Genomic DNA, 20,733 nt, shown 5'->3' on the forward strand with positions numbered 1-20,733 from the left:
GTGGGCACCTGCGGACCGTGTGCGGGACCCCATTCTCTCCCCTTCCAGGTGCTCGCTCTTCGCGTCTTAATCGTGAGCCATTGGTTTCTTCCTGGGGCACGGGACCCGGAACATTCTATGTGGGCCCTGGAAGTGGCCTCACGTGGACTCTGGAGACTGTCTTCCATCACCAGCAGCCTCTGACTCTCGCTGTGCCCTGGCTCAGGCTGGGGGTGCCCCCAGAACGCTACACGCACTGCCTTACCTCACTGCTCCCAAGAACCCGTGAGCTGGGTGCTGCCCGATCCCTATTTTAGAGATGCGGAAACGGAGGCTCGGGAAGATGAGCGACCTTGCCCAAGATGACGGTATGTGGGCGAACCCAACAGCAAGCCTCCTTAAGGGGCCCTGGAGAACCTTCTGGGGAGGCATCTTGCAGGCCCAAGATGACGGTATGTGGGCGAACCCAACAGCAAGCCTCCTTAAGGGGCCCTGAAGAACCTTCTGGGGAGGCATCTTGCGGGGCAGGGACAGCCCATCTGCCTCATGTTTGCGGGCCTCCACGCGGTCGTCTCACGGTGACCCGTGTCCACGGTTCACCAGCTCCCTCTCAGGTGGGAGAGGTCATCCCACCCCCTCCACAGCCAAAGGTGCTGGTGGAACTGGGGTGGGGGGAGCAGAGAGGATTCCAGAAGGGCCCCAAGGATGTGGGGCACTGGTCCCAGGAGTGAGGGCAACGGGGCTCACCCCGCGATCAGGTCACGCCATGTGGCGGGATTGGCGTTAGTGGCAGGGAGACTGTCTGGGTGGACAGAGGTAGCCTCGTGGCCTCTAAAATCAGAGCACTTTCCCTGGCCAGCGGCAGGCGAGAGAGTCGGAGACTTGTGGTGCCGTCAGGAGGTGGGAGCAGGCCCTGGCCAACAGCCACAAGGAACTGGGGGCCTGTCTGTCTGTCTGCCTCCAGCTCTCCCCCTTGGTCTCTCAGTCAGCATGGACTCATTGGCAGGCGAGGGGAGCTGACCTTGACCTTGAGCCGTGCCATGAGCACTGTGGTGGCAGCACACAGCCCCCGTGGGGTGCCAACAGTCACGTGTTTCCTGCCGCGCGGCTGGCTGAACACGTGTTGGCTGGATTGTCTCGCTGGGTCTGTGCACGTGGCAGCTAACGGTGGGCTGGGAACTCCGGAGACCCCAGACCACTGTCAGTCGGGTCTCCTTTCCCCAGACCTGGCTCCTGCCTTCCCAGCAGCGGGTCTGGGGGTGTGCCGAAGGGGGCTCAGGGAGGCGTGTGGTGTCCTCGGCATCAAGCAGCTCTCGGGGTGCCCAGGGCTGGGGGTCCTCAGAAATGGATGGTAACACTGGGTGTAGCTCTGGGTCGTTTGCACCGAGGCACAGATGGGGGCCCGGAGGCCCAGACAACCACAGGTGGGGTCCTCAAGCTTCGGCCTTCCTGTCGATCCCACCTCAAAGGGGGCCACGAGCCTCACGGCCTTGTGTGACCCGCACAGTCACATGGGCCCTGTGTTCAGAAGGGCCTGCGTGTGGTTTAATGCTCTGCCGTCACTGTCTTAAAATCCTTAGTAAGCTCGGAGGGGTCCTTGTTTCATTTTGTGTTGGAGCCGGAAATTCTGTAGCCGTCCTGAACATAGGGAAGTAATCGGCTGAGAGAGGAAACCCTCGTGGCTCAGAGGGGACTGCCCTCCCCCGAGGGTGGGCTCCCCCAGGTGCACCTGCTTCTGACGGGACATCAGGGGTCCCTCAGGGGAGGCCACCGTTGCCAATGACAGAATCAACCTCCTCCCACCCACTCCCTCCCTTCTGCGAATGGGTTGTGAGCGCCCCCCAAGGGCTGGGCTCTGGTCTCGGGCCAGGGGATGTGGTGTGGACAGGCCTGATGGCTCCCTGCCCGCACGGAGCCTTCCTTCTGGTCCAGGAGGTGGACAATTAACCCGAAACAAATAGCCAGCAAACACGAGGAGCAGCAGAGTCTGGCCACACTTAGCCCCTCGGGCTGAAGCCGAGCGAGGTTAGAGCCGGTCGGCAGGACGACACGGGCAGACGGCTGTGAAGTCCATCCTCTCACGTGAAGATCTTTGTTTGTAAATTACAATCCAGGAACTGGGAGTTCCGACGTCTTGACGATAACCGCAAAGGCAGCCTAACCAGGGGCTGGGCGCCGTCCTAAATGCGTCACGTGTGGTCACCCGTGAGTCCTCGGAACGACACGCTGATGCAGCCTGGCCGTCCGCCCCCTTCGCAGGAGAGAGCACTGAGGCCGGAGAGATTCAGTGCCCAGGTCTCACCTGCTGGGGGCAGGGCTCCAGCCCGTGTGACCCCCGCAGGTGCAGACCCTCATCCTGCAAACAAGGATGCAGAGCCTGGAGAGGGGCCTGGCACCAGGGCGGAGGGCGTGAGAGCTGAGGCTTCCGCCTTGCTCCAGGGCCACCAGGCTGTGAGGCCAAGGAGGAAAGGGGTGGACAGTCCCTTTCAGCTGAACCCCGAAGTCTCCACTTTCTCCTCCTTTTTCCCTCTCCACACACAGCTCTGAGATGGCAACAGCAGTGCTGGCTTCAGAGCTGCCTTTCTGCCCTCAGAGAGGCAGGAACAGAAGGGCTGCAGGATGCATGTCCGGCAATCAGAGAGGCCGGGGATGGCACAGCAGCCTCTCGACCGCCCCCCCCGACCATCAGAGCTCCTGGCAGGTCACGTGGATCCACGTCTTCCAGGTGGATCCAGTTCCACCAGTCGCTCCCCCAGTGTGTCCCAGACCCTCCCAGCATCACCCGGGAACGTGTTACAAGTGCAAATTCTTGGCCCACCCAGCCCCATGAAAGAGACACTCTGGGGTGGTGCCCCGCACGCGCCTGGGCTTTTCTGATACAGACTTGGGTTTGCCCTCCCCCCGCTTAGGGACCCGAGGCCATGGACACTCACGTGGTAGGAGGCTCGCTCCTCCCGGTCCATGGGCCGTGTGACGTACATCCGGCCAGACATGGAGTCGATGCTGAAGACCTCCACCGGGGGCTGGTCGGCGCCCACGCCCGTGATGCTGTACCGGATGGGGATGTCGCTGTCTTTGTCTGACCGGATCTGGAAGGAGGAGCAGACGGAGGGGAGGGTCAGGCTGCAGTGTGAGCAGGGCCACGTTCACCCCACCTGCCGGCCACACGCGTGGCCTCTCCCAGGTGCCTCTGGGGCCACAGCCAATGCTTCGTCCACTCTGGGGACCGGAAGGGCAGGCAGAGGCCAGGGGTTTACTGAGGGCCACCACTGCACGTCCGGTGGCCCACCAGGTGACAGGGGAGGACAGGACACAATATTCCAAGAGGAAGGGGCGTGCAGCGAGCATGGCAGAGCCACTGACACCGACGGGAGAGCCTGCAAATGATGGTTTGAAGTGGCTGAGGACCCAGTGCAAACACCCAGCACATCAGACCTCGCCAAAGACGAGGGCAAGGGAACGACACACTCCACGGAGGTCTGAGGGAAAAAGGTCGGGGCCCAATACACTTGTGCCCCCGAGCTGTCACCCGTGTAGGAGGGAACAGACATTTCTGGATGCGCAAGGATGCAGAAAATGTCCTATGTTCTTGCTCCTTTGACAGAGGCCCTGAGAGGTGGGTCACAGCAAGGATCTCAAGAACGGAGGCTGCGACAGAAATGGCCCACGACCAGTATTTAGACACAGAAACTTAACTCTGAAAATTGTTGTCAACGTGGTTTTATGGAGCTGAGTACAAGCACAAAAAGTTTGTGTTTTTTTTAATAACAGGAACTGTATATTGTTGAGAAAACAATTTAATAATGCTTATCTGGGTCCCAAATCCAAAGTAAGTTAGCAAAGCCTGAGAGTTGGGGGAAGAAACGGAAAGAACAGAGAAAAATGCACGATTCTGTGTTTTATGTGGGGTGGGGTGGGGCTACACAGAAACAACATGTCACTTCTGACCAGATCATTAGACAAACATATGTCTTTGGGAAACAGAAAGGACACCAGCAGAATTAAATATAAGACGTACGTCTTTCATTCAGATGAAGCAAAGACTCTTGTCACATAAGGGGCAGTTAATAATCATAGACACCATGAAAGACTTGTCCGAAAGTGGGAAATTGTAAATAAGCCACAAGGATGTGAAAGGTATAACTGATGGGGTCAAATTAAGATTAGCATAAAACTCTGAATACACCTTTAGAAAATACAACTTTTAAAAATCAAAGCCCAGGGGACCATGGCAACATTTTATAATAAAATGGACCACAACGAAAACCTCAAAAAACTGCACAAAGAAAAATTGACCAGGACATTTTATTGCAATTAAAATTTAATGATAATTTTAAAGAGACATTTTAGAAAACATTCTGAAGTAACCACAGGTTAAGGAATCAAAACTACATTTAGAGGTGATTTAAAAATGGTTATAACAAGGAGACAATTACACAGTGAAACCCAAGGAATTTGGCCAGAGATTGAATCAAAGCAAACCCTTAACTTCAAATGTTTTCATCATTAAAGTAGAATTACAGTGAATGAACTGAGCATTTAGCTCCAGAAGGAAAGGAATGACAAAGCAGGATGCGGCAAACACCCAAGTAACTGATTAAGACGAACGCAGAAATTTCTAAATCTGAAAACAGAAAAACTGGAAGAATTGATAAACAGATTCAAGAGCTGTACTTCGGAGAAAAATCCACAAGAAAATAGATGTACCTTTGGCAAATTTAAGAGAAAAAAATAAGACTTAAAAAAACATTTTATTTTTTATATTTTATGTTAGCCAAGTTGAAAATCTTGACAAAACTGGTTATTTTTTGAGAAAATATAAAATTTCAAACTCAGCTAGAAAGAAGAGCAAACGTGAAGAGACCACTATTTCTTTAGGAAATTCCTCCGCAAAGGGCTCCAGGGTCAGGTGAGCTTACCTAGGAGGTGTTTGAAAGTTTTCCAGAGCAGAGGACACAAGAGAAAAAGCAATCCCCCTGGTTTTACAAATCCTCCTTGGATACCATTCTCCTCCTGAGAGCACAAAGTAAGGTAACTGCAAACCAATCCCACACACAGATGGAGATGTTACGGTCAGAACAGAAATACCAGCAGGTGGGGTTCAACCTGCACTAGAGCTGCCATCATCACATCCAAACGGGAAGGCTCAGGTGTGACCTGAGAGTGAGTCCTTGTTAGAAGCTCCAGCAGAGCAAACCTCCAAAGAGCCTGCATGGTCCTCACTGTTTCTGCTACACTTTTGTAAACAGTCAGGCCACGTTAAATGAGACCAGATTTATTTTGCAAACAAATCGGTCTTACCATGATTACCTTTGGTAGAAATGTGGGTGATTGTAGAGAGAAAAATTAGGTTTTGGTAGAAAGCTGTGCCTTGAGATTCTAGTCCTGTTTGTTGTCTTTGAGGCTTTATTTTCTACCTGTAACTGGACTGGATCCGCATTCTTCTAGTTTCCTCAAATATCTGGCCGCGCTTCTCCAAACCAACGTTTCTAATGTTCTCCTGCCCGCCCCCGCCCCCCTTTTTTTTTTTGGTCACGCCTCACAGCATGCAAGATCTTGGTTCCCCGAACCCACGCCCTTGGCAGTGAAAGCGCTGAGTCTTAACCACTGGACCACCAGGGAAGCCCCTTCTCCTGCCTTTCTGACTGGGAATCACTAAGAACAAAACTGCCCTTTCCCCAAAGTCCTGCAAACTAAGGCTGGATGACTGGATATGAACTTCAGAGAAGCCCCCGAAACAGCTCATGTACTGACAGCCTGCCTGCCTGTTGCCATGCCGACGTTCAGAAAGTTCCCTGGAACGTGCAATGACCTCATCAGAGGCAACCAGACTGCAGAAGATGCTGTGAGATCACCATCCAGAAATCTTCTTGACTGGCTGCCCCCAGGACTCAGAAACGGGTTTAGAGCCTGTTCCAACCATTAACTTTGTTTTTCTTTTCCTTCCATGGAAATGCCTCATATTATACACCTGACGGTTTGCATCCTGTAGAGCCATCCTGCAACCCTGCCTCCTGAAATGAGACTACTGCTAACTAAACTGAGAGATGGGTTCAGGGAGACGGAGCAACCCGCCAGCCCGGCTGCTAGGCGGCGAAACTGCTTGGGGGAGCATCAAAGGCGGGGAGGAAGGTTAGCGAGACGCCACCCCCAAATGTGCCGCTGGGTGTAGTGACTGTTTTCAGCTGCAAGCCCTTGAGAACCAGGTTTTCTCTGAGCTCCCTCATCCGCCTGGAGACAGAGACTCAAAGAGGCTCAGGTGTCACAGATCCCCTCCCCGCAGGGTGGGGTTGGCACCTGAGGAACATTATTGCCTCTAGTCTTGGGAGGGGGGCTAGAAGAGACCAGCACACACAGGCAGACCTGTCACACGACCACACCTCCCATCCCTCCTCCAAGGGTCCATCATCTTTCCTACAAGTCACGTCCTCTCCCCTGAGAGGCCTACATTCCCCTCCCCTTTTCCTCTTAAACCTGAATTCTCAGCCATCTTGGGGAGCTACTCCTTTTTCCTCGGGTCCCCCACGTATATATGACGCACTCATGTTAATAAACTTCTGCTTCTTGTTCTCTTGTTAATCTTTTATTACGGGGGTCTCAGCCATGAACTCAGAAGGGGAGAGAGAAATTTACTTTTCCTCCCCCTACACGCCTAAGTGGGATTTATCTCAGAAACTAAGGGTGGCTTTTTCTCGGGCAACTTATTTCTGTAGCACAATAATCATCACAGGATGGTCTCCACGGAGGCTCCACAGAGATCTGATAATGAACATCCTTTCCAGCTGAACCTGGACCATAAGGACAAGCCATCCCCCGAAAACGCCACTTCCGAGAAAATTCGGTCCAGTAGAGGACACCTTTCCTAAACCAGCATTTACTGCTAACACACCAGAGTCGACCCCCCAGGGCACGAGCGTGGGGGCAGGGACCCCAGCCGCCCCGACGGCGACAGCGGCCTCTTACCTCCTTCGCGACAGGACGGGGAAGAGAAAATATCAGGAACCGACGGTCCGAAGGAGGCGACGCTTTCATCCCACAGGTATCGGCCTGGGCGGCTTGGGGGCCGACGGGGGCCGACGAGGGCCTCCGAGAGGAGCCGCGCACACGCACACACGCACGCGCACGCACACACAGGCACACGCACGCACTGTCCGTGACGGGCGCCTTCGCTCCGGCTTCCCCAGCTCCGCCCTCCTCCCTCTCCTACCGTCATGTCCGGTTCTCCTGTTCCTTGCCCCCCCTGAGCAAGACCACTGAGAACGGCCGGGCTGGACGCCCCCCACGCCCCCCTGGGCCGGGGCACCGCCCGCCTTCTGCCTGGATTGAGGGGGGCATGGGAGCCCCTACGGCCCTGCAGAGATTGGGGGCGCGGGGGACACATCCGGCCCACCCAGTGTGCTTCCCCACCCCGCCCTCTCCGGGCCAGGCTGCCCGTCCTTCACAGGGAAGTTAATGATGAAACGGACGAAAAGAACCCACCACACATTTCAAGATTTTATTTTTTGCAAAGAAATCTCATTACATCCTGACCGTCGAGCCGCGTTCCCTTAATTCTCCAGGTGCCGTTTGGCGGCGCCTTCTGAAATACACACAGGATGCCCTGAATTCTCCCACAGTTTACCGTATTAAGAAGAAATACTGTGCAGATGAATTCACCAGATCAGGGGAGAGCAGTTTCCCCTTGATTTGTGTCTGGAAAATGAGAAAAACATCACAGCAGCGTCCGGAAGGACCGTGAATAAAGAGTGGAGGCAGGCATTTCCATCACCCATCTCACTTTTATGATGCCACCGAGAATTATGCTCTTTTGCATTTGTTACTAAAGGACAGAACAGATGGTAAAAGGTTAGTTTAAAGTGATGTCGACATTAAAATAGCGTATGGTGCCTGGCCATTGTGTTCGCCCAGGGACCTCGCTCAGAGGGCTGGATCCGTCCTTAGGAAAGGATGGATGAAATGCAGGATTCTGGCAGAATCTCCCCCAAGGAGAAGGTATTTGCCTAATTTCGAATAAACTTGAAACTTGGAGAAAAGTCACCATGTGTGGTTTTGAATTGCAAACACCTTGGAGGTTTATTCCCAAAGAATTGAAGGGGAGGAGAATCCCACTGGACCTGCAGAGAAAAACCTGCCTCAGGACAGGCAGAGACCCAGTCAGCCCAGGGGACACCGTCAGTGCAGGCTGGGCCCCTGGCGTTTCAACAATGTCTTCACTTGGCCCACGTGGCCTGTGCTGTGTGCCAGGCCCCATCACGCTGGACAGGCACAGCCCTGCCCTCACGCGGTTCATGGACCAGAGGAATTAGATCTAAAAAAGTGACAGCCTCTCAGTGCAGTATAAAGTAATAATAATAAAATGGGGGAAGAACAGGGTCTGTGAGAGATCCTGATGGAAGGACTTGGGGGGCAAAGAGAATTTTCAAGAATGTCCAGTTAAAATTGAGTGTTTGGTCTTGTCCACCACAGTACATGATTCCTGGACATGCATGTACATACACATACACAGAAACACGCATACGCACATAGAACAGACATGTAAACACACCCAAACACACACGCATACACACACCTGCACACATACCTATAAGCATACACACGTGTGCACATGTGTGCACACGACTGGATCTCCCCTCCTAAGTCTCTTGGAAGGCGATGGCTATTCTGCATCTTAATGGCTTTGCCACGCCACTAATAAGGCCTCCGTGACCCTGTCCCCATGTTTTAAAAGATGCTCTCAAAACCCTTCGGATCAAGTTCTTCCACAAGGATGTAATTCTTCGGTGAAGTATTGTAGCGCTTTCTCCTTGTATGATATTAAACCCAGAGATCTTCCCAGTAAAACAGGTTGCAGACTCTCATTTTTGTTACGTCTTGGGAGTTTTGAGCTGCCTGCAGCAGAGGGAGAAGCTCTGAGTCATGGCAGCAGACGCTTTGCCCCCATCCACCCCGGGCTGGCCAGGACGCAGGCAGGCAAATCTACACTTGGCCGTGACTGCGGCCGGCCAGGAGGCTGCGGCCAATTTTCCTTTACAATCCGACTCTCACCAGAGCCAGAGTTAAGAGCACTCTTTCACCTTAAATGTATTTGCGGCTTCCCCGCAGCCTCCGCTGGTCCTCATGGCCTTCACGTTGGCCCGCGACGCTGGGGCTTCTAGATTTTCATGCTGACAGAGAATCAGGGTTTTCTCAGGTTTTGTGTCCGTCATCCCGTCTGCTCTGCAGGGACGGCTCGCCTGTACTCCCCCCCCCCGCCACCGCCACTGTTGAGCACTAACGCTGCCCCACACCCTCCTCTGGGCCCTAGGAACACAAACATGCTGTCTGTCCCCACGGATGGCAGGTGCAGGCCTGACACGGTGAACAGAGTAGGTGCTCAATCTCCCTCTTCCCACAGGAGAACTATCTTCTCTGAGCCCCGAGGGAGGAGGCGGAGGGGAGGGGGGGGCCCCGAGGGGGCGGCAGGTGGTCGAAGATCCCAGGTGGGAGGGAGACGGTCCACCCAGCCCTGTGGCTACTGTCTGGGGGCAAAGAAACAGCCGGGAACTAGGGAGGGGGGACAGAAGAGAGGTGGTCACCCCTCCCCAGGTGAAAACCCAGAGCAAAAGAAGGAGGAGGGGGGACCCCCCCCCGGGTGCCTGCAGAGGCTTCTGGGGGCCCTCGGGGGCTGGGGGAGGGAGTCAGAAGGGTTCTGCTTTAGAGACTCAGCGGGAACCCGAGGGGTGTGGTGTCACCTGGCCCCCAGGCCTCCGGCAGGAGAGGAAGGAGGCTTGGGGAGGGGCCGGCCCCCGGGAGGGGAGGGCTGATGGGACCCACAGCAGGACGGCCCATCCTCAGCCTGCTTTTCACTGTGTTTATCTCGGGCTTCTTTGCCCAAATTAGGGTTTCCCTCCTTACGTGTCCTTATTATGCCTCGAAAGCCTGAAGCTGGCACCGAGCTCCCCTGTGAAGAGGAGGGTTCCAGGAATCTCCACCCCACACCTCTGCAACCCTCAAGGGACAATGAAAGAAAAGCCCCAGAATGTCGGCCCCACTGATGATCCGGTCCAGCCCCTTCTGCAGATAGGGAGACTGAGGCGCAGAGAGGCTAAGCGTGGACGAGGGTTTCACAAGTAGTCCAGGATCAAGGGCAGAGTTCCCAGGTCTTGTCTCGGTCAAACTGCCTTCCTAGGAAGCTTCGAAGAGCAGAAAGGGAGGCTGAGGAAGCTGTGCCCACTTGTGCAGATGGGAGACTGCGCCCAGGAGGTCTCTGTGTCTACCCGGGCTCACTCGACCCCTGACGGGAATCTCTGACCCCGGGAGTCGCTCTCATTCCAGCTGGTTTTACAAATACACAGGGATTGCTGAAGTTCTGTGCTTTAAAAAGTCACCGCGGCTCTAAGGCCCAGGACTATAACGTCACTTTAATTGCTTTTGAAAGTGATCATGAAATTGTAACCGAATCCTACGTGAGGCAGCAAAGTTTAATTTAAAAGCCCTTTGCCATGGCGCTGGGCAAGCAGCAAGATCTGGCCAGAATAAAACTGTTCTCTCAAGTGAAAGGAGCAAACCTGGGGCTGAGGGTGAGTCAGGATCCATACTTCCCTCCCCAACTCTTCCTTGATTCTTGAACATTACTTTAAGAGGCTTGACGATGTTTGTATTTCTTGCATTTTACGAAATACTTTCCACGCACAATGAAATTCAGCTTTCAATTATTTCCAACTAGGTTCTTGTAATGAGCAGAAAAACCCAGAATGTGATAGGAAAAGGCATTTGCTGTGTAACATTGACACTACTATACATCACCATTCACAGTTACTTTGAGTTTTATAAATCATGAAAAAAACCCTCAAAGTCGTATGAATATTAATGAAAGCCATGAATATGTTCTTACAAAATTTGCCTGGTGGGGAAGGGTGAATTAGATGCTTCTCAAAAGTGCCCTTCAGGTTGTACCAAATTAACAAAGACAGGTAGCTACTTAATTCGGGGTATGGGATGACAGAAGACATTGCTGACAGTGGGAACAGGGCAGAGTCCACTCCCGGCTCTCACTCAGGCAGCAGAGGCCCGATTTCCTTCTGGGGGGTCATCATTCCCCACTGTGAGTGGTCCTGGGGAGTGGTCGGTCAAGACGCCCTGCCCTGTCCTGGGCAACAGGCAGGCCTATGAGCCGAGCTGGCCAATCAGCTTCTCCTCTCAACTGTGGATGTTGAGTCAACAGAGTGGGGGGTGGGAAATATGGCTGGAGCCCCCCCGCTGCAGGGCCATCTCCCTGCCGAGACCCGGGGCCCTGGGGCCACCTGCTGGCCAGCCTTCCCTTCCAGTCCGTCTGCGTGAGGAGGGGTAGCTGCAGTGGGTTCCCCCGTTGCATTCAGTCAAACCTCTGCCTGACCCAGATGTAGTCGGAGGGTCCCTTAACACTGCGCAGGGCAGGGAAGCTCTAACCAGAGGGCAGCGTCTCCGTGGTGCCCAGGCCCCTGCCGCCTCCCCACGGAGGCCCACCCGACTTCTCCATCCCAGTGTGCGGTGGCGTTCCCTGCAAGCAGAGCCGGAGATGGGACTCTTGTGTGAGTGGTCGCCTGGGCAGAGCCTGCAGGAGCAGAGGCAGGAGAGGAGAGATGCGGGCTGGGTTGGGGTCTGGCTTCAGCCCCACCTCCCGGGGGAGCTCTGGGGCCTCCAGCTGAAGAGGTGGCCTCCGTGGGCCAGCCCAGGGTGAGGAGGGTCCGTCCTCTGCTGAGGTTTAGAGCGGCGGCTCCCAGGGAGCTAGGTGGCACCAGCGCCTGCCTCATCGTCTCCCCAGCCCTTCCACTGCAGCTTTTTCCTGTTTATGCTTTTGTTGACTGCTCTCCTTCTGTCTTCCCCACTGCACTGTCCAGGAGATGCTTGGGAGAGACGGTCACTTGGTTTGCAGCAAAGTTTAATTTAACTAAGCACCCGGCCTTGAGTGGTGTTTAGCCGACACCCGGTACCTGGACAGCCTCCTGGAAAAGTGAGGACTCAGAGCAGAAGTCTGGGCAGATCTGCGGCTTCCCTGCAGCTGCTTGAACTTGACAGCTAACAAGGGCTGTTGCCGCACAGAAGCCAGAGTGGGGACAGATTTCCTTCCAAGGCCCCAGGCTGGGAATATACCTGTCCGTCAGGGAGCAGAGTCTACGGGGGACACTTACTGCCTCGGCCCGATGGAGGCAGGGATCCGCGGGGCGGATGGCTCTTGTGGGCTGCAGTTCACCCTCAGATCTGCTGCCCACGCTCTGCCTGTTGTCATTTCTGGTCCCCCAAATGAAGAGTCAAGCGTCTCGTCAGGAACGCTGCTTCCTTAATACGTAATGCGTGTCCCCGCCCGCCTCTGGAAGGCCCTGCACACACAGTCTCTGACAAGGGATGACCCCAGACAGGATCCAGTCCTTGGAGACGGAGGCTGCAGCAGCCAGACCATGGCTGGGGCTGGGGGAGGCCCAGGCGGAGCTCGAGGGGGCTGGTCTGAGCAGGAGGACGGAGACCAGCCCCCCAGACGCGGAAGGAGAGGAACAGTGTCGGGGGGTGGGTGGGAATGAGGGCTATTTGAGGGACAGCGAGTACGGGATGAGGCTGCATGCAGGCTGAGGCGGGGCACTGGGGCAGCCACCGTCCCGGCGTGTCTGCAGAGACCCACCCCTGCTGTCTTTGGAAACCGCTGCCCACTGCTGCTCTGTAGGGACCCGTGGGGAAGGCCCTTCCACGGGCTACAGGAGTCCCTCCCCTGGCCCTGGGATTGGCTCAGGGAGAGGCATGTGACCCAAGCTGGGCCAATGGGAGTGCAGCTTCCCCTGGCCCTGTGATTGGCTCAGGGAGGGCATGTGATCCAAGCAGGGCCAATGGGAGTGACTCCTCTTGGAGGGAAAGTCTCCTCCTTACTCTGGTCATCCTGCACCTTCTAGGAAGGTCATCGTGTCTCCGCCCAGGGACCCAGGAGAGGCGCCCTCTCCTCTGTAGGTCTCCACCTTGGCCAAGACCCTTAGCCCCTTGTTTTATGGTCCTCATTGTAAATGGGATTCGTATGCCAACCTTGCAGGGCTGTTGTTGTCAGTCTCCGCAGACCCAGGATTTGAGCAGAGGCATTGAGAACAGAGCTCAACAGGACTCTTCACCCAAGTTTTTACTGCCCGCCAAGAGCTGTCGACCTTTCAACAAAATGGCTGCTTCTCAGTCGGAATTCAGCCCCCACATTCCAGATTGAGGCTGGGTCTCCACCGTCGCTGCGAGATTCATCCTAACCAAATCTCACGTTCTATTATCCTCGGTTGTGGGAGGGCTCGTACAGCAAACCCCCGCCCGCCCGGGTTCGGGGGCTCTGGAGCCACAGGAAAGGAGTAGCTGGCAGGGGGGCAGACAGGCTTATTCAGTGATGCTGCGGGGACCACACGTGTGAGGCCCCTTTTGGGGACCAGGAAAGATGGACTTTAAGCAAACTCCATCCACGGAAGGGTCCCATAAGAGCTGAGAGCGCCAGCTCCTCCAGGAAGTGTGAGGCCCGACCCTCCTCCCAAGGGATCGTCCCCCTCCCTGCCCTTTGCAGCCTCAGATCAGCTCAAGTGCCACCTCCTCAAGCAATCTCCCCTGACTGCCCTGCCTGTGAGTTACTCTCTTCAGTCGCCTCTTTTCAAATCATCTTTAAACTCGATTCAACCTGGGGTGTGTGCTGACTTATTTATGGCCCATTTCCCCCTCCACTGGCTGCCCAACCCTCTGTGTGTGCCCGGAACCACGGAGAGGTGTGGAGTGGATGGATGAGGACCGCTGCCGAGACCCTGCTCCGTGGAGCAGAGAACAGGTGCCTGTCCCCAGGTGACGCATCGAGTCTTCGTCAGGCCCCATGTTTGTTCTCAGTTGCTCTTCTTTTCTTTCTCAGGGGCACCCAGGGGTGACTGCTCTGCATCAGGCCCTGTGCTGAGCCTTGTCTCACCGACTTCTGCAACAGCCCTCAGAGAGGTGGTGCTAACCCACTTTAGATGAAGAGACTGAGGGTCAGGGAGGTGGAGCCAGGGTGCAAATCCAGAACATCCCTCTGCTTGGTCACCACTCGACACCCCAGGCTATCTGGGGCCCAGGGAGGAATGGCCACAAAGCATCAGGGAAGCACTAGTGCCTGGTTTTGGGAAAACTGAGAAGGCTTCCTGGATGAGGCAGAGCTGAGAGGGGCCTGCATTTCCTGGTGCCACACCTTCTTACCATCAGTTCCCTGCAGCTGTGATGGCAGGACCAACAGCAAGGAGCCTGAGGGGCCTCGCCAGGTGGGATGGTGGCCAGAGAGAGTGACACAAGCAGTTCTGGGCCCAGAGGAGCCCGCTGCTGAATCCTCCCGTGGCACCGCCCTTCCTGCAGCCCCGCGGTCTCAACTGGAGAGCAAAGACACCCATGTCCACATACATTCTTACGGAGGGGATGGTCAATAGCTGGTTGCTCGGGAGTGGGGATGTCATTTGTCTCAGGGCTTCCCCGAGGTCTCCCTCACAGCCCCAAGCCCCCGATTCATATTCTGAGCCATGCCCATGCCTTTGGCATCTTTGTACCCATTTCCCTGCGCCGTGTGCCCCGAATCCGCTGCCTCTCGCCAACACGCCAGGAGTGGCTCTGGTGCCGAGCGGTCCCCCTCCTGCTCTGCACGAGCGGGAGAGAAGCTGCAGCGTCAAGAACTCAGGGTTCCCACGAGCTCTAATGGACTTTTGGTCTGTTTGCCGAACACATCCAACTGCCCAGCCCGAGGCACTCCAGCCAGGCAGCCCCCGGGAGCCTTGTCTCCCGCCCCAGCTGGGGCCAGGGGTGGAGGGAGAGGGCTGCACCGTGTCACCAGGAGGCAGAGCCATCGGCCCCCAAACCTCATGAATGTGGCCACTCTCGTGGCCAGAGCAAGGCGGCCCTCATCCAGCCGGCGTGTCCTGCCGGGGGCCGTCAGCACTGAGGGTGCTTCCGTGCGGCTCCTGGAGCCCAAACCTGCCCTGATGGCTTGTCCAGAGTAAATGCTGGTGGGGGAGCACCCACTCCCCAGCCCCCTCCACAGGAGGCCCACAGACCACATGGGGCCAGGCTGGCGGTTCCTCAAAAGTGAAGAGTCCCCGTGGGACCCAGCGATTCTGTCAGGCGTCGGGCCCAGAGGACGGAACGGTGGTCGAAGAAGCACTTGTGCCTGAGTGTTCACAACAGCCGAAAGGTGGAAACAGCCCACGACTGTCAACTGTCAACTGCTGAAAAGAGTAGCGGAATGTGGTCCGGCGCTGCAGTGGAACATTATTAGGCCATAAAAAGGAACGAAGGCCTGACACAGGTCACAGCATGCATGGACCTCACACACATGCTCAGTGGGAGAAGCCAGACACAGAAGCCCACATATTGCACGATTCCACAAACATCCGGAACAGGCAAATGCGCAGAGACAGAAAGAAGAGTCATGGTTACCGGGGGGCTGGGGGAGGAGGATGGGGAGTGACTGCTTAAAGGGTAGGGGGTCTCCTTTTGGGGGGACGAAAATGTTCTGGAACGAGATGGCTGTGAATGTCCTAAATGTCACTAAGGGTACATCTTATGTTGTGTGTATTTTACCAAAATAAAAAAAGCTGGGGTGGGGGAGGCCCACTGAGGCTGTCACTCAGAAGGTTCCAGCACAGCACCTGACCAATGTCCAAGTCCCCAAACCTGTGGACACAGGTGGCCTGTGAGCAGCACGGGAAGACAGCCTTAGGTCATAGAACGGCCGCCCTGCTGGGAAGCAGGGTGTCCCTGTCCTTCACTCTGGAGACCCCCGGGGTGGCTTGCTAAAGACTGGGAGACAGCACGGCCCAGTGGACCTGCCACGCCACTGGCTGTGAGGACCCGACGTGATGGTGACGGGGACCCAGATTCTGGCTCAGGATCTTTCGATTTAAGGCCAAAGGAGCAGCTGTGTCCTTATCCCCCGAGGGACTGCACCACAAACCCACAAACGCTCCTGAGGGTCCTGCAAAACCTCCCATTTAGGCCAGAACGTCTCAACCTCGGCACTGTCGACGCTTCGCACCAACCATTCTCTGTCGTGGGGGCCTGTCCTGGGCAGGCAGGGCGTGGCCAGCGTCCCTGGCGAGCAGGTTCCACCCCGGACTGTGGCCACGTCACCGTTCTAGTGGCTTCCCTTCCCTCTCTCCCGGCTCACAAGCTCTGCGTCCCGGTAGCCCAGCTTCCTGCCCACGCCTCATTCAGAACTAGACACGGCCTCTTACATTTCTTCCCACTCACCCGTCCAGGAAGGGTGTCATTTGCTCAGATCCAGAAAACGCATATATCTGGCTGATGCCAGGCTCTGAGCCTCCCTGGGGAGGGGGTGATCTCAGCACACGAACCCCCCCTTGGGGGCGCTGGCAGGGCTCCCTGCTCAGCACCCCGCCCCCAGCCCCTCCCCACAGAGCCTTCTGTGGGCTCCTTCCTGGGAGCCGCTGGGGCCTCCAGGCAGTGACAGCTCCGCTGATGACCTCAGCCCCAGCCAAGCCTGCACTGTCCATCGGGGCGCCCCAAGTGATGGCCCCACTGCCTCCTAAGCCCTATTATTGGTGGGTCAGTGACAGGGCGGCTGGTAATGGCCCCAAATGGCTCCAGAGGACTGGTTATGACCACTGAGTCCATAGACACTTGGAGGGGGTGTTTGATGCACAGATGAGTGAAGGGACCCACACGGACCCCTAAATGGGAAGAGCCATTGCCCGGGTTGACGACAGCCAAGTGTCCTGTGTCCCGAGTCCAGGGAGATCAGCCAACGGGCTGCATGCAGCTATTCTCAGGGCTCCCGGCAGAACTCACTGGTCAGCCTGGACCATGTAATTCTGTTCCCCATCCTCTCCTGATGCCCCACCAGGCCCTCCAGCCTCAGCTTTTACCATGCTCCCCTCTGTCCCTCCTCCCCAACCATGCCGGCCTTCCTTTAGCTCCTTAGATGCACTGTGTCTGCCCCTGCCTCAGGACCTTTGCACAGGTTGCTCCTTTTCTGAGTTAACTCCTGCTCATGCTTAGGTGTTACCTCCACCCACCCCTGCCAGCCTGGGTTGGGTCAACTTCCATAGCACGGGCCCCTCTCTCTTCTTGGTAGCATTTGTCACCGTTTCCATTTTATCTTTATTTGATTATTTGGCTAATATTTGTCTTCTCTGAGATTGAGAGTCCTAGGAGGGCAGTATGTGCCTGGCACAGAGAAAGGGCTAAAGGGCCACTGGATGTGACACTAGATGAAACTGCAGGGGCCACGTCACAACCAAACAAATAACCAAAATGTTAGTCTAGTCTATTCTGGTTCTAAGAGTTCTGTTGGCAGGGGAAGGGTTCTGTGGCCAAATGCGTTTGATAAATGTTGCGTATCACAACAAGTCTCAGAGAAGCACCCTAGGTGGGAGTGTGCTAAAGGCCCTGAGAAGCCCTGCAGGAAGGAGGTCCGCTGCACCTCAGTTAATCCAGCACCTGCCAAAGCAATCTGACTGCTGAACACTTCAGTCTCCCCCACCCGCCACCACCAAAACAGCCGCTGTGATACCATGGTTGCTCCACAGGACACACTTCGGGAAAAGCATTTATGAAATAAACTTTCATAAAAATGGTCTGTTAAAAATCAGCACAATGGGGCTTCCCTGGTGGTGCAGTGGTTGAGAGTCTGCCTGCTAATGCAGGGGACACGGGTTCGAGCCCTGGTCTGGGAGGATCCCACATGCCGCGGAGCAGGTGGGCCCGTGAGCCACAGCTACTGAGCCTGCGCATCTGGAGCCTGTGCCCCGCAACGGGAGGGGCCGCGATAGTGAGAGGCCCGCGCACCGCGATGAAGGGTGGCCCCCGCTTGCCGCAACTAGAGAAAGCCCTCGCACAGAAACGAAGACCCAACACAGCCAAAAATAAATAAAGTAGCTATTAATTAAAAAAAAAAAAATCAGCACAATGCAGTCCTAAATCAAATGTACCTGTGCTCCTCCTTATTCATGTTTTACAGTTATCCGATTTTCCCAAATAACTGAGAATTGCTTGTACTGCTGTTTTGCATAAGCTATTTAAAAAAAATGAGAGAGGGAAGACAGCAGAAGCAAGAAGAACTACAATTCTGCAGCCTGTGGAACGAAAACCACATTCACAGAAAGATGAGACAAAATGAAAAAGCAGAGGACTATGTACCAGATGAAGGAACAAGATAAAACCCCAGAAAAACAACTAAACGAAAAGGAGATAGGCAACCTTCCAGAAAAAGAATTCAGAATAATGACAGTGAAGATGATCCAGGACCTTGGAAAAAGAATGGAGGCAAAGATCAAGAAGATGCAAGAAATGTTTAAAAAAGATCTAGAAAAATTAAAGAACAAACACCTAGAAGAATTAAAGAACAAACAAACAGAGATGAACAATACAGTAACTGGGCTTCCCTGGTGGCGCAGTGGTTGAGAATCTGCCTGCTAATGCAGGGGACACGGGTTCGCGCCCTGGTCTGGGAAGATCCCACATGCCGCGGAGCAACTAGGCCCGTGAGCCACAACTACTGAGCCTGCACGTCTGGAGCCTGTGCTCCGCAACAAGAGAGGCCACGATAGTGAGAGGCCTGTGCACCGCGATGAAGAGTGGCCGCTGCTTGCCGCAACTAGAGAAAGCCCTAGCACAGAAACAAAGACCCAACATAGCAATCAATCAATCAATCAATAAATCTTAAAAAAAAAAAAGTTAAAAAAAAACAACAACAATACAGTAACTGAAATGAACAATACACTAGAAGGAATCAATAGCAGAATAACTGAGGCAGAATAACAGATAAGTGACCTGGAAGACAGAATGGTGGAATTCACTGCCACAGAACAGAATAAAGAAAAAAGAATGAAAAGAAATGAAGACAGCCTAAGAGACCTCTGGGACAACATTAAACACACCAACATTTGCATAATAGGGGTTCTAGAAGGAGAAGAGAGAGAGAAAGGACCAGAGAAAATATGTGAAGAGATTATAGTCGAAAACTTCCCTAACATGGGAAAGGAAATAGCCACCCAAGTTCAGGAAGTGCAGACAATCCCAGGCAGGATAAACCTAAGGAGAAATACACCGAGACATATAGTAATCAAATTGATAAAAATTAAAGACAAAGAAAAATTATTAAAAGCGATAAGGGAAAAATGACAAATAACATACAAGGGAACTCCCATAAGGTTAACAGCTGATTTCTCAGCAGAAACTCTACAAGCCAGAAGGGAGTAGCATGATATACTTAAAGTGATGGAAGGGAAGAACCTACAACCAAGATTACTCTACCCGGCAAGGATCTCAGTCAGATTTGATGGAGAAATCAAAAGCTTTAGAGACAAGAAAAGCTAAGAGAATTTAGCACCACCAAACCAGCTCTATAACAAATGCTAAAAGAACTTCTCTAAGTGGGAAACACAAGAGAAGAAAAGGACCTACAAAAACAAACCCAAAACAATTAAGAAAATGGTAATAGGAACATACATACTGATAATTACCTTAAACGTGAATGGATTAAATTCTCCAACCAAAAGACACAGGCTCGCTGAATGGATACAAAAACAAGACCCATATATACGCTGTCTACAAGAGACCCACTTCAGACCTAGGGATACATACAGATTGAAAGTGAGAGGATGGAAAAAGATATTCCACGTAAATGGAAATCAAAAGAAAGCTGGAGTAGCAATACTCATATCAGATAAAATAGACTTTAAAATAAAGAATGTTACAAGAGGTAAGGAAGGACACTACATAATGATCAAGGGATCAATCCAAGAAGAAGACATAACAATTATAAATATTTATGCACCCAACATAGGAGCACCTCAATACATAAGGCAAATGCTAATGGCTATGAAAGAGGAAATTGACAGTAACACAATAATAGTGGGGGACTTTAACACCTCACTTACACCAATGGACAGATCATCCAGACAGAAAATTAATAAGGAAACACAGCTTTAAATGACACAATAGACCAGATAGATTTAATTGATATTTATAGGACATTCCATCCAAAAACAGCATATTACACTTTCTTCTCAAGTGCACATGGAACATTCTCCAAGATAGATCACATTTTGGGTCACAAATCAAGCCTCGGTAAATTTAAGAAAATGGAAATCATATCAAGCATCTTTTCCGACCACAACACTATGAGATTAGAAATCACATACAGGGGAAAAAACGTAAAAAACACAAACACATGGAGGCTAAACAATATGTTACTAAATAACTAAGAGATCACTGAAGAAATCAAAGAGGAAATCAAAAAATACCTAGAGACAATTGACAATGAAAACAAAAACCTATGGGGTGCAGCAAAAGCAGTTCTAACAGGGAAGTTTATAGCAATACAATGCTACCTCAAGAAACAAGAAAAATCTCAAATAAACAATCTAACCTTACACCCAAAGGAACTAGAGAAAGAAGAACAAACAAAACCCAACGCTAGTAGAAGGAAAGAAATCATAAAGATCAGAGCAGAAATAAATGAAATAGAAACAAAGAAAACAATAACAAAGATCAATAAAACTAAAAGCTGGCTCTTTGAGAATACAAATGAAATTGATAAGCCTTTAGCTAGACTCATCAAGAAAAAGAGGGAGAGGACTCAAATCGATAAAATAAGAAAAAGGCGATGTTACAACAGACACCACAGAAATACAGAGCACCATAAAAGACTACTACAAACAACTCTATGCCTATAAAATAGACAACCTGGAAGAAATGGACAAATTCTTAGAAAGGTATAACCTTCCAAGACTGAACCAGGAAGAAATAGAAAAT

General features: G+C 53.2%; 1 protein-coding gene across 11 annotated transcripts in view; it reads right to left on the reverse strand.

The window, feature by feature from the left end:
- The window catches only part of CDH4 (cadherin 4), a 568,752-nt gene that overhangs the window by 76,617 nt on the left and 471,402 nt on the right, over positions 1-20,733 (reverse strand). For all 11 annotated transcript variants that reach the window (XM_082360288.1, XM_082360286.1, XM_082360285.1 and 8 more), the window contains one exon: positions 2,913-3,068. In XM_082360288.1, the coding sequence (XP_082216414.1) occupies positions 2,913-3,068 (156 nt within the window). The remainder of the gene's footprint in view (positions 1-2,912; positions 3,069-20,733) is intronic.

The sequence above is a fragment of the Balaenoptera borealis genome, assembly GCF_965194805.1.
Source record: "Balaenoptera borealis genome assembly, chromosome: 16".
Taxonomy (NCBI): Eukaryota; Metazoa; Chordata; class Mammalia; order Artiodactyla; family Balaenopteridae; genus Balaenoptera; species Balaenoptera borealis.